The sequence below is a fragment of the Balaenoptera physalus genome, assembly GCF_965194825.1.
Source record: "Balaenoptera physalus genome assembly, chromosome: 1".
Taxonomy (NCBI): domain Eukaryota; kingdom Metazoa; phylum Chordata; class Mammalia; order Artiodactyla; family Balaenopteridae; genus Balaenoptera; species Balaenoptera physalus.
Window position 1 is genome coordinate 81,150,574 of NC_138882.1, and position 12,003 is coordinate 81,162,576.

The 12,003-nt window shown below is 47.1% G+C and overlaps 1 protein-coding gene across 1 annotated transcript; it reads left to right on the forward strand.

Moving 5' to 3' along the window:
- Positions 1 to 770: 770 nt before the first annotated feature.
- SMIM42 (small integral membrane protein 42) lies at positions 771 to 8,524 on the forward strand (the record flags this gene model as incomplete). Its single annotated transcript, XM_082449815.1, is given in 3 exon segments — positions 771 to 822; positions 1,029 to 1,273; positions 1,277 to 8,524. Coding segments are annotated over 3 exon segments (357 nt in total). The 3' UTR covers positions 1,337 to 8,524.
- Positions 8,525 to 12,003: the final 3,479 nt, after the last annotated feature.

Sequence of the window (12,003 nt, forward strand, 5' to 3'; positions counted from 1 at the left end):
GTCTCAACAAACAATTATGAATACACTTGAAACAAATTAAAAAATAGAAAATCTCAGTGAAATAATGGAAGATATAAAAAAGAACTAAATGGAAATTTTAAAACTGAAAAATATAATTACCAAAATTAAAAACTCAATGGATAAGCTCAACAGCAGAATGGAAGGGACGGAGGAAAAGAATCAATGAGCTTGAAGATCAAACAATATAAATGACCCAAGTTGAAAAAGAGTAATTTGGGTAAATACAGTAGACTTTCCTTCTCCTCTTGTTTTCTAAATTATGTTTGAAAATTAAAGCAAAAAGCATAATATTGTCTAAATGGTAATTTCAATATATGTAGAAAGAATATTTAATAAAATTATATTATAAATGGAGGAGGTAAAGGGACTTAAAGGGAGGTGAGTTTCTACATGTCTCCCACTGACAGAATGTGAACAATAGTTCTTCATAATGATGGAATCATTCTGTGTCTTGATTTCAGCATGGTTACCAGAATTTACTTGTATGATAAAATGCCGTATAACTATATGCACACATTTGTTTCAGTGTCCATCTACTGGTTTTGATTTTGTACTGTAGTTATACAAGATTAGTCACTGGGGGACACTGGGTGAAGGATACATGGAACTTCTCTGTATTATCTTTGTAACTTCCTATATATGTAAAATAACTTCAAAATGAAAAATTTTTTAATAAAGAAATAAAAGAGGATTGAAGAGATAACTTCTCAGGCAATTAGGGAACTCTCTTTTCAATCTGGAGGCCAGACATGAAGGGAGGTGGTGCCCAGAAGATGGAAGTTTCTGGACTGGAACCTTCAGGTCAGACCCTAGCCTTATCCTCAAGTGACATCACAAAGCCTCAGAAGCCCCGCCTACCACTCAGAGGTTTTGCCAATTGAACTATCATCTCAGAACTGTATTTGCATTGGAAGCAGTTGAGCAAACTACTCTGCCTGCTCAGTTACATCGGAAGGAAAATGACCCCATGTGAGCAAGAAGATCAATAGTTTGACTCTCATTCCTAGGCTATTACAAAGAGCAAGACCAATTCTCTTGGTGTTTTCTTGGTTGTGTGGGCAGTCTGCTTCTACCATATATCTCAGCTCTCTTTGAGAAATCTATTTCTTCCCCGCAACTTCCAGCCTTCTTATGGGACAAGGGTACACTCACCACTGCCATATCTGATCCTGCTTACCTAGTAAAAGTTCTCTTCTTCATTTCACTCCTGATGACTCTGGCCACTCTACTCATCCTGGTCTGGAAAGTAACCTAAGACAAAGGCAACAAGAACAGAGAACCAGACCAAAGAAAGGAGGCAACACTGCTGGCATGAAGGTCTGTGATTCTTGGTGGAGACTCCATTGAGGTGAAGACCTGGAGGCCCCAAAGGCAAGAGGTAGAGCCTGGGAAGGAAGAGCTGCTTTAGCCACCCTACCCCCCAATGCCAGAAGCTCCCCCCAGGCCTCATTTCCCTCCTCCATCACCACCTCCGTTATAATTCACACTCATCCTGTTGCTCTTTGGCTTCTCCAGCCTCCTGAGTTAAAATGTCTTCCCTCTGTGGAATCTTCCAGACTGAAATTATAAATGGCTCTTGATTTCTGCATGAACAGAGGAAAGGACCAAACTCACGGAGAATTGAAAATTGATTACCAAGCCCAAATTTTCCTTTTTATATTAGGTATGTGTTGACTCCTGGATATTGAAATTATTGGGAGCTCACAGCATCTCCAACTCGACAATAAAACCATACTGGAAGCTCAGTTCCAGAAGATCCTTGAAAGGGAAACAGCTCACCTACTCTGAATTCTAAGTAAAATTCTCCCTCTTCCTCACCTAATTCTGGAAACAAAGAGTATTTCCTCTTAAAAAAAGATTTGAAGCACCAAGTACTTTTCTCTCTTCTTCTCCATCCTCCAACTTTGTGGGTTGGTAAATTTTAAAGACAGCATATTCTAAAACCATAATTTGGTTTGATTTTTAAGATCTTTTCTGAGTTTGGAACACATTAACTTCTTTTTCAAATGAAATCCAAACTAAAGCCACAGTGTTTTGAAAATCCATGCCCTCATCCAATTAGCCTTGGGTTACCCTGTGGAGCATTTGACATTTGCCTAGAAGGAATTAGTATTTTTCTAGGAGAAGAACCTCTATGTCCAACCCTACTGTTAAGCCTTCCTCTTGGAAGCATCCTATCAGGTGGCCCCTTGTCTCTTCCCTCACATGCATTTGACTCTGGAGTCTTGAGCCAAGAGCCCCTCCTTCAGAAGCTTTTCTCATTGCTTAGAATCATGGGACTGTGTCTGTCCATGCCTCTCTAAAGATAAGTCCCCCCCACCCCCGCTTTCTGGGCTGTGTACTCTGAATCTCAAGCCAGGGGTCATTCATTCCCTTCCACTTTAACCCATAGAAATTAAGGAGCTTCATCACTTGGTGCTGAGGAAAGGTTAGTATTGCTACCAGACCCAAGGGGAGCCCACCTGCCCCTCCAGTGCCTGGTGGTGGTGGTGTTTGTTTTGGTAGTTGACCAGCTTTAGCAGAGACTGATTACAAGTGGCCTGCAATGGGACCCAAAGCCTCGTGGCCAAGGAAGACGTATCCCTCTCCCCTCTGGTAGAGTGGACTCCTTTATCAGAGAGACTAGCCTTCCTTTCAAGTTGACTGTCACACTTTTTCTCAGTCCAGCATGCCTGCTTGGGAAGTAGGCAGGGGTGGGGTGTGGTGGAGTGGAGTGGAGCGGGAAATGAGTGTGTGGGGTTCCCATGCATCTTCTTTTGAGGAGGGGGCAGCCCAGAAAAGATCTGTCATGCCTCAGATTCGGCAGAAAGATCCTCACCACTCCTAACACTCTCCAGATCTTTCTTTCCTATCCTGCAAATGCCTCTGTTCATCCATCAGATGGTTATTGAGGCTTTGCTTTGTATCAAGCTCTGTCCCGGGTGCTAGGGATACGACAGAAAGGGGCTGCATCTCCTACAGCCCACACAGCACAGTGAGAGATATATGCTAACTAACTAATCACATGGATGAATGCTTCATTATCAACTGAGAACAGACTCTGAAAAGAATTAGGCTTCATGAGAGCGTGTACCAAGGGAAGCTGACTGGGGAAGGCTTACCTGAGGAAGTCACACCTGGGCTGAGAGCTGAGAAGTGAATGGAAGTTAGACACGGTGATGGTGGGGGTGGAGGGGTGTGGTCTTCTAGACTAGCGGCCCCCAACCTTTTTGGCACCAGGGACTGGTTTCGCAGAAGACAATTTTTCCACGGACCAGGGGTGGGGGTGGCAGGGGAGAGATGGTTTCGGGATGATTCAAGCACACTACATTTATTGTGCACTTTATTTCTATTATTATTACATTGTAATATATAATGAAGTAATTATACAACTCACCATAATGCAGAATCAGTGGGAGCCCTGAGCTTGTTTTCACTTGTTACTCACTGATAGGGTTTTGCTTTGAGTCAGCAAGCAATTGACTTATTATGGTCTCTGTGCAGTCAAACCTCTCTGCTAATGATAATCTGTATTTGCAGCTGCTCCCCAGCACTAGCATCACCGCCTCAGCTCCACCTCAGATCATCAGGCATTAGATTCTCATAAGGAGCGCACAGCCTATATCCCTAGATCCACCGCATGCACAGTTCACAGTAGGGTTCGCACTCCTATGAGAATCTAATGCCTCCGCTGATCTGACAGGAGGCAGAGCTCAGGCGGTAATGCGAGCCATGGGGAGCGGCTGTAAATACAGATGAAGCTTCACTCGCTCACCTGCCACTCACCTCCTGCTGTGCAGCCTGGTTCCTAACAGACCACAGACTGGTACCGGTCCATGGCCCAGGGGTTGGGGACCCCTGTTCAAGAGAGCAGCATGTGCAAAGCCCTGTAAGGGGAGGATTCTGTTGTATTAATGGGCTAGAAAGATGGTGGTTCTGGAGTGTGAGAATGGAACCATATAGAGCTGGAGATGTCTGTGGGACTGGATCTCACAACACCCCAATGGGCAATACCAATTGGGATGATTGTGGAGTGGGTGGGGATCGTGGAGTGGGGGCAGTCCTCTACGGTTCCTTAATTTAACAGCCTTGTGCATGATTACCAGACTCCTGGGCCAGTCACTCCATGCTACCCAGGGACTCTAAGTTACCCTCCTCTCCTTTTCGTCTGTCCTCCAGGATCTCCTCGCTCCTCCAACTCCTCACGCACACAAATCTCCTCAGTTTTATCCTTACTGGGAACTTAGTAACAAATCAGCCAGACTGCATTGCAAGCTATGGCCACCTGATGGCAGCAGAGGGTCAGCAAACCTGGTCCCTGCAGCAACCGCTAGACAGGGGGATCCTCTCTCCTTCACACTCTTAGAGTTGGGGAGTTTGTCCCCAACAGACGATAATCAGGTTATCCACGATAATGGGAAGCTCTTATCCAGAAGATCTCCTGAGCTGCAAATTTCATCATTTTTTATCATCAATTATACGCTGGCTCTTAACATTATCTCTGTTCTGCTTAACTACCCTATGAAAAGGGCATTATGCACGCAGGTGGGAAGTTGAGTGAGGCTCAGAGACTCAGAGAGGCTGACTCTCTGTTCAAGTCTCACAGAAAAGCCAGCTTATTTTTCCTCTGCCTTGCTGCCTCCTGTGTTCACGGAGGAGTAAGACATCTCCTGCTTTGAGGCAGCTCTTCTTTCCCTATCAGAAGTCTCTTTGCTCTAAAATGCCATTAGCCCGAGTTAGTATTGTGCCCTGCATTCTCCTGTGTTGCCTCCTCCTCTGTTTTCTCCCCAGAACCTTCAGAGAGGTCTGTCTGCAGCTCCATGTCCTGCACTTGTAGGGATGAAACCAACAAGTACCAACCACCATAACACATCCAGTGGGTAATGGGGACCAAAGGGAAAAGGCAGTGGAAAAGGATAAGATGCTGCTCCCTTTTTCAAGGAGCTTCTGGGCCAGATGTGGCTGAGGGCTTCCCCAATCTCAGTGCCAGGCGGTTTCTGAGAAAGGCCAAGGGCGGGTACTAATGGAATGCTCTATGCATTCTGACACCTGGGGAGCCCCTGTGGGCTAGCTCGATGGGGTGGGGTGCTTCCTGAAACAGGGGAAATATTAGGAAAATGTATGGCTTGGATTTAGGAGTGGGAGGGAGCATGTGACAGACATAAGTGGCGGTGAGCCAGACACATGATGCATGTAGGGAAACAATGGGAAATCAGGTCAAGAAAAGAGTACTAGCCAATGGGAAAGGGCCTTGAATGCCAGATGAGGGTGATGGATTTCAACTAAGAGGGACCCAGGGAAAGTTTCTGACGAGGGGAGTGACAAGTGAAATAAACATTAAACAAGATTAATCGGGTATAGTCAATGTGTAAGACAAATGGGAGAAGGGAGAGACTGAGTCAGAAGGCCAGTTAAAATGCCAGTTGAATAACAAACTTACCAAAGTTCCTGATAATTTACTGTTTCCGTGACTTTGCCCATTCTATTCCTTCCACTTGAAATGTCCATTCGTAAACCTTTCTCTGCTCAATCGTTTTTTAAGGCGGGGTATGAAGAAGGAGGGTGAGTGGAATTCAGAGGAGTGCATCCTCAAAACTTTTGTCTAAAAACAGGCCAAAGGGATGGGGACCTCTGCCCATACCCATTCTCCTGGCCCTGAGGGCTGAGTGACTGTGTCAGGGGCTGAAACGGATGATGCCACAAGCTGGGGGTGGGGTGAGACATCTGTATCCTCGGAAAAGTTTAGACTCACAGAGCTGTCTTCTCAAGAGGATGTGAGGAGACCCCCACTGGTCTTTCTCGGTTCCTTTAGATGCTCTAACTATTCCAGTCCACTGAATCTCAAACACTGTGGATTCCCTAAGCTGACAGCAGCCTGCGAATCAGAGCTGCCCAGAGCTGCCACGGTCCAGACAGAATCATGAAGCGTCAGCCCCAGAAGGGCCTTAGGCCATCCAGAATCCCACTCTCTTTTACAGAGGAGGCCCCTGGTGCCCAAAGGTAAATGAGGGAGGCAGTGAGTGTGAAAGATTGGCCAGAGGATGTACTGTGAGAGCAGACAAGCCCGGTGTGAAATCCTAGCTGCGCCACTTCACACTAGCTATGCACCCGCAGGCAAATTATTTAAGCCAGTGGCTCTTAAAGTATGGTCCTGGGACCCCTGGGGGTCCCCCAAGACCCTTTCTGGGCATCCGCGAGATTGAAACTATTTTCATAAAAACAGTAAATTATTACTTTCCTTTTTCACTCTCATTCCCTCATGAATTTTTGAGAGGTTACATGACATGTCTCCTAATAAGTCAAGTGTTAAAGAGACTTGCAAAAATATGAAACAATGCTATTCTTCCTTCTTTCAAAAATAAGTTTATTATTGTTATTTTTATGAATTAATAGGTTCTTTTTAAAGTTCAGTGTTAATTTCTAATATGGTAAACATGGATAATATAACCCACATAAAGAAAAGCTCCTTGAAGTTCTCCAAACTTTTTTTTTTTTTTAAATATTTGGTTGCACCAGGTCTTAGTTGTAGTAGGCGGACTCCTTAGTTGTGGCTCCAGGGCTCCTTAGTTGTAGCTCACCAGCTCCTTAGTTGCAGCACATGGGCTCCTTAGTTTCAGCAAGCTGGCTCCTTAGTTGTGGCATGCGAACTCTTAGTTGCGGCATGCACGTGGGATCTAGTTCCCTGACCAGGGATCAAACCCGGGCCCCCTGCATTGGGAGAGCAGAGTTCTAGCCAATGCGCCACCAGGGAAGTCCCCTCCATACTTCTTAAGAGTGTCACAGGATAATGAAACTAAAAAGTTTGAGAAACAGTGATTTAAGCTCTCTAGGTCTCCATTTCCTTATCTGCAAAATGGGCATATAACATCTCACAGGATAGTTTGAGACTTTAAAAAAAAGGTACTTCAGATAAAATGCAAAATGCCTGCTCAAGATTTCACGGTATTGTGTTTCTTGAACAATGGCCTCTCCAGCCTCACCTCAGGGCTGTTCTTGGCTTTCTCTAGGGGTTCAGAGAGCCAAAAGTCTGGGGTCTGGGGGATGAAGCATTGTGTAGTATGAGGATGCTTTGCTGCTGGAAGCCAATGTCTGCATGCACAAAGTCCCCATCTGTGCCTGAGGCAGATCCCCGCATCAAGGTCACCAACCAGAGTGACAATTCTACTACATCGCCTTGTGCCACTGTGAGGGCCCAGAAACGTTTGTGCACTTGTAGTTCACCACTGTCACCACCTGAGGGGAGCATGACCCCACAAGTAGAACAGCACTGCCAGCTCAAGACAAAAAATAAGCTTGGCGCTTCAAGAACAGAAAAAGTCACTTCAGAGAGTGTCTCCCTGAAGCCTCCGTGACATTCCCCATCAACGAGTAAGTAAGGGCAGCCGACCGACCTGGCAACAAGGATGATAAACCAAGAATAGGAGAAACAACCGTGAAGAGTGCCAGTTACCAGTTTTCCTTTGAGTAAGGATTTCAACGTCGTATTACCTCCCCAGGCCCTTTTTATCACTGCTGTCTCCACCCTCCAATGAGTCTGTCTCAATGACAATGAAAGCAAATGCTGGAAGGAGTCATAAGATGGATTCCTGGACGCACTCAGCCACTAAATCCTTGTATAAGTAAACCTCAGTTTCCTCATCAGTAAAGTTGAAAAAAATATACCCATCTCATAAGATTATGAGGCTCTAAGGAGAAAGATGTAAAGACTCGTTGTGAAGTCTGAGGTGCTGTAAGCCCTTTAATAATGTATCTTAGACAGGAAAAGCCAAATAGGTAAATCCTGTGATATATACAAATAGAGATATGTAAATCTTTTTAAATGTGTGCCCCAAAAATATATATGCCTGGTTTGGGTCAGAAAGGCCCAGTGAGTGAGCAAGATCAAGTTCCTTAGAGTTTTCTGGGGCTGCTGATTTAATTAAAGCTCCATCCAAATAAGATGGCTCTAGAAGACAACCATACAAATATGACCTGGGAAGAAGAGTACTTTCCCGTTAATAATAATTAACACCGATAAAACACTTTAGAGATTACAAAGCAGTTTTGCCTTACATTCTCCCCCCACCGCCCCACCTCCTCCTGAGAACGGAGAGGAAGACGCTCTCATTAGTCTTCGTTCACAGTTGAGAAAACAGGCACAAAGAAGTGAAGTAATTTGCTCAAGGTCTCATGGCAAGTCAGGGGTACAGCCAGACGCTCTGAATCCAAGGTTTGCATTCTTTCCATGGTGCAGCCCCAGGAGACTGGGGCGGTGAAGGAATCCCCTCCATTTCAAATCCCAAGGATGTTATGTGGGCAGCTTCCTCGCCAAAGGCCTTGCATGGCCCCATTTATCCAGCCTGAGGGCTCCCAGCCCCCACTTCCTCACCCTCCAGTAAATGCCAGCTGCTTTTTCTGGTCCCACCTGAATGGCAAAGTGGCCTTTTCCCTCAGCTTGAAGGAGCTGGCACTACTGCTCTGAGCCCAGCTCCCTCCTGCCACCCAGCCCAGACCCTCCCGTTTCCTCACAGCTGTGCAGCAGTGAGCCACGTGGAGCCACATGGAGCCACACGAGCCACGTGGTAGCTGAGGGTACAGTGCAGGGCCGAGGGGTGAGGGGAGCAGAGCCCAACAGAGGGGAGCTGTGTTTACCTCAACGGCAGAGGGCAGAGGAAAAAGGGGCCACGGTGAGGTGGAGACCGCCTAGGAGCAGAGTCAGGGGCACTGAAGAGTTTGAGCTAACTTCCGTGGCTCACTCCTTAGGGCTCTCAGGCAGGTCCCTGAAACACGCTGGTCCTTGGTTGCTTCATTCATAGACACACCTTGAATATTCCAGGAAATCCTGGGTGACCCAAGCCAAAGGAAGGCCCAAGTACTGTCAAACCTCTCTGTCTGAAGGAAGGTTTTATTTGATCTCCCTAGTTGTCTACCCCTAAATTGCACTTTTAATCCATACTAACATGTATGTCAGCCAATTGCTACCACTCTTAACTTGGAATCCATGGTTAGATTTATTGGAGGGTCTGGGAACTTGAATTGGGGAAAAAGATACATTGTCACGAACCGCTAAGTGAATTTAGTATTCCTCTACAAGCCCCAGTAAGATTAGCAATACCTGTGCTTCTGTCACTAATAGAAATCAAGATGCTTTCATATTCTATCAGTTGCCGCAGATCTGGTTTTTGTTTTTTTTGTTTTTTTTTTTATTTTTGGCTGTGTTGGGTCTTCTTTTTCTATGTGAGGGCTTCTCCTAGTTGCGGCGAGTGGGGGCCACTCTTCATCACGGTGCGCGGGCCTCTCACTGTCGTGGCCTCTCTTGTGGCGGAGCACAGGCTCCAGACGCGCAGGCTCAGTAGTTGTGGCTCACGGGCCTAGTTGCTCCGTGGCATGTGGGATCTTCCCAGACCAGGGCTCGAACCCGTGTCCCCTGCATTGGCAGGCGGACTCTCAACCACTGCACCACCAGGGAAGCCCCCGCAGATCTCTTGAAATATCATTTACACTCATCACCACCTGGAAATTACGGTAGTTATTAGATCTGCTGCTAGATCTGGTTATTGAATGCATTGTTAAAGTAGGTGGTAGATTACTATGTCACAAATTTGGTTTTTTTGACTCTTTCAATAACAGTATTTCAGTATAATTGGCTTCCTTTGTAATCCTACCTATTTCAGCATATGCATTTGGGAACATTGTGAGGAGGGGCCCAAAGACTTCACCAAACTGCCAGAGGGGTCCTGCGCACAGAAAGGATCAGGACCCCTGACCCAAAATGTTCCTCTGAGTCCTCAAGGATGTCTGTGTCCAACCAGGCTCACAGCACCGAGCTCCCTGCGTATGGAGGGACACTGAAGAGAGGGCAGAGGGTGAGGTACCTCGTTTCTCCAGCCCCTACAAATACCAAGACTTGCTATCTTTAACTGTCACAGGGATTCAGAGAAGATGATCATATTATGCATATTTTAAAGAGGAAGTAACAAGAGCCCACCCCCTGCTCCTCTGCCTTCAAGAGCTAGAGCTCCACAGAGCCCCACCCCATAACAGTGAAGAGCCGGGCCTCAAGTCAGGCACAACCAGCTGTGTGACTGAGGGCAGATCGCTCGACTTCTCTGAGTCTCCGAGTCTTCATCTCCACAGTGCGGATAAAAACCCCTGTTCCACGGGGTTTCCTTGTGGGGCTCCATGAAACAACGTGTGTAAAGAGCTTAGCGTGGTGCCTGGGCCCGCTGGCCCTACGTACAGTGGCTGCCATCACTGTTACAGAGAAGAGACTCAGTCATTGCACTGTGCTTGCCTTACAGTCCATTTTAGAAATTATAGGCAACCTTAAGGCCTCTCTCCCACCTCCAACTCCTCTCATCAGAAATGGCCAAAAATGTGTTTTTCTTTCTTTCTCGGCAACCACGATTTCTTAGAGGCCAAATGGATCTCCCCCTTCTCGCCAGCAAGGAACTCAGGCTGAAAGATGAAAGCAAACGTGTCAGGGCCGGGAGGAGGGGGGAGGATGGGTGTCCGGCCGGCCGGGGCCGCAGTGCGGGTATCAGCAGTCCTGGACTCGCCTGAGCAGAGCTTTTCTCCCAGAGCTGAGCCCACTGGGGGCGGAGGGCAAGATCGTGCCATCCGTGTCTCCGTGTGTATGTAATTTATTTTATTGCATGGTTGGGGGAAGGTGGCTGAGGCTTCACAAGCTGAACCTGACAGATAATTACAGAAAGACAAATTGTGCCCTGCCTTACCCTTCTCCCGGTAAGGGTCTCCAGACTCTGCGTATGGTGGAGGGGAGGAGGGTGCAAGGGTGCATGGAGGAGTGGGAGGGGGTGATGCTGAGCCCGGCTGCCCCATTACTCATCCACAGCTGGGAGGACAGTGGAGCCAGGAGGGACTGCGGCGGGCTCTGGCTGAAGCGCAAAGGCTTTTCTGGACTGTGTTGTGGCTCTCTTAGACGATGGCAGACGCAGGGAGAGTCAGTGCCCTCCCGGTGCCTGGGCCAAAGCTAGTTGCTCCACGGGAAGCCACAGGCCAGACCCCCAGGGGCCGTGCGGACCAGGCACAGGGTGCTCTGCTGCGCCCCCTGGAGGAGAAGACGCCCGCAGCCTGGAGGGGCCTCATCTGGCTCCCCTGGTTCCGTTCTGGGAGCTGATGAGAATTCCAGTTTCTCACGGGGGTGTCTCCGCATCTCCCAGGTTCCTGCCCGCATTCTCCCCACTCCCACTCCCACTCCCACTATCTTCCCCTTTTTCCTTCCCCTTCCAATTAAAACCGTTTCTATTGCATGACAGGATTTTTTTTTTTAATTTATTTATTTATGGCTGTGTTGGGTCTTCGTTGCTGCACACGGGCTTCCTCTAGTTGCCGCGAGCAGGAGCTACTCTTCATTGAGGTGCGCGGGCTTCTCACTGCGGTGACTTCCCTTCTTGCGGTGCACGGGCTCTAGGCACACGGGCTTCAGTAGTTGTGGCTCACGGGCTCTAGAGCGCAGGCTCAGTAGTTGTGGTGCACGGGCTTAGTTGCTCCGCGGCATGTGGGATATTCCCAGACCAGGGATCGAACCTGTGTCTCCTGCATTGGCAGGCGGACTCTTAACCACTGCGCCACCAAGGAGGTCCCGGATTTTTTTTTTTTTTTTTTTTTTTTTTTTTTTAACATTCACAGGAGAAAACGTGGAAGACAATGTATATAGCCTACGAACTTCCTACACTTTTTTCAAAAAATTAACATGGTAGTGATTTTCACTGTAATCTTGAATTTATAATTATTTTATGTTGACCAGGATGGAAGCTAATAAATCAGACCTATGATCATGTTAAGCTTTTCTTTTCTTTCCTTTTTTTTAAAGAAAGAAAAAAAGACTGCTCAAGCCCAGGGAAACTACGAATTTAGTTTTAAATTCTCTTCCCAAAGCTGAGAAAGAGCCTTGACTCCCTCGTCAATAAAATTGAAAAAAATATTGTCTTCCTTGGAGGGGTCTTGCTTGGTGCAAGGCACGCTGCTTGGTTCAGTTATTTATTCATGGAGCATCTGTTG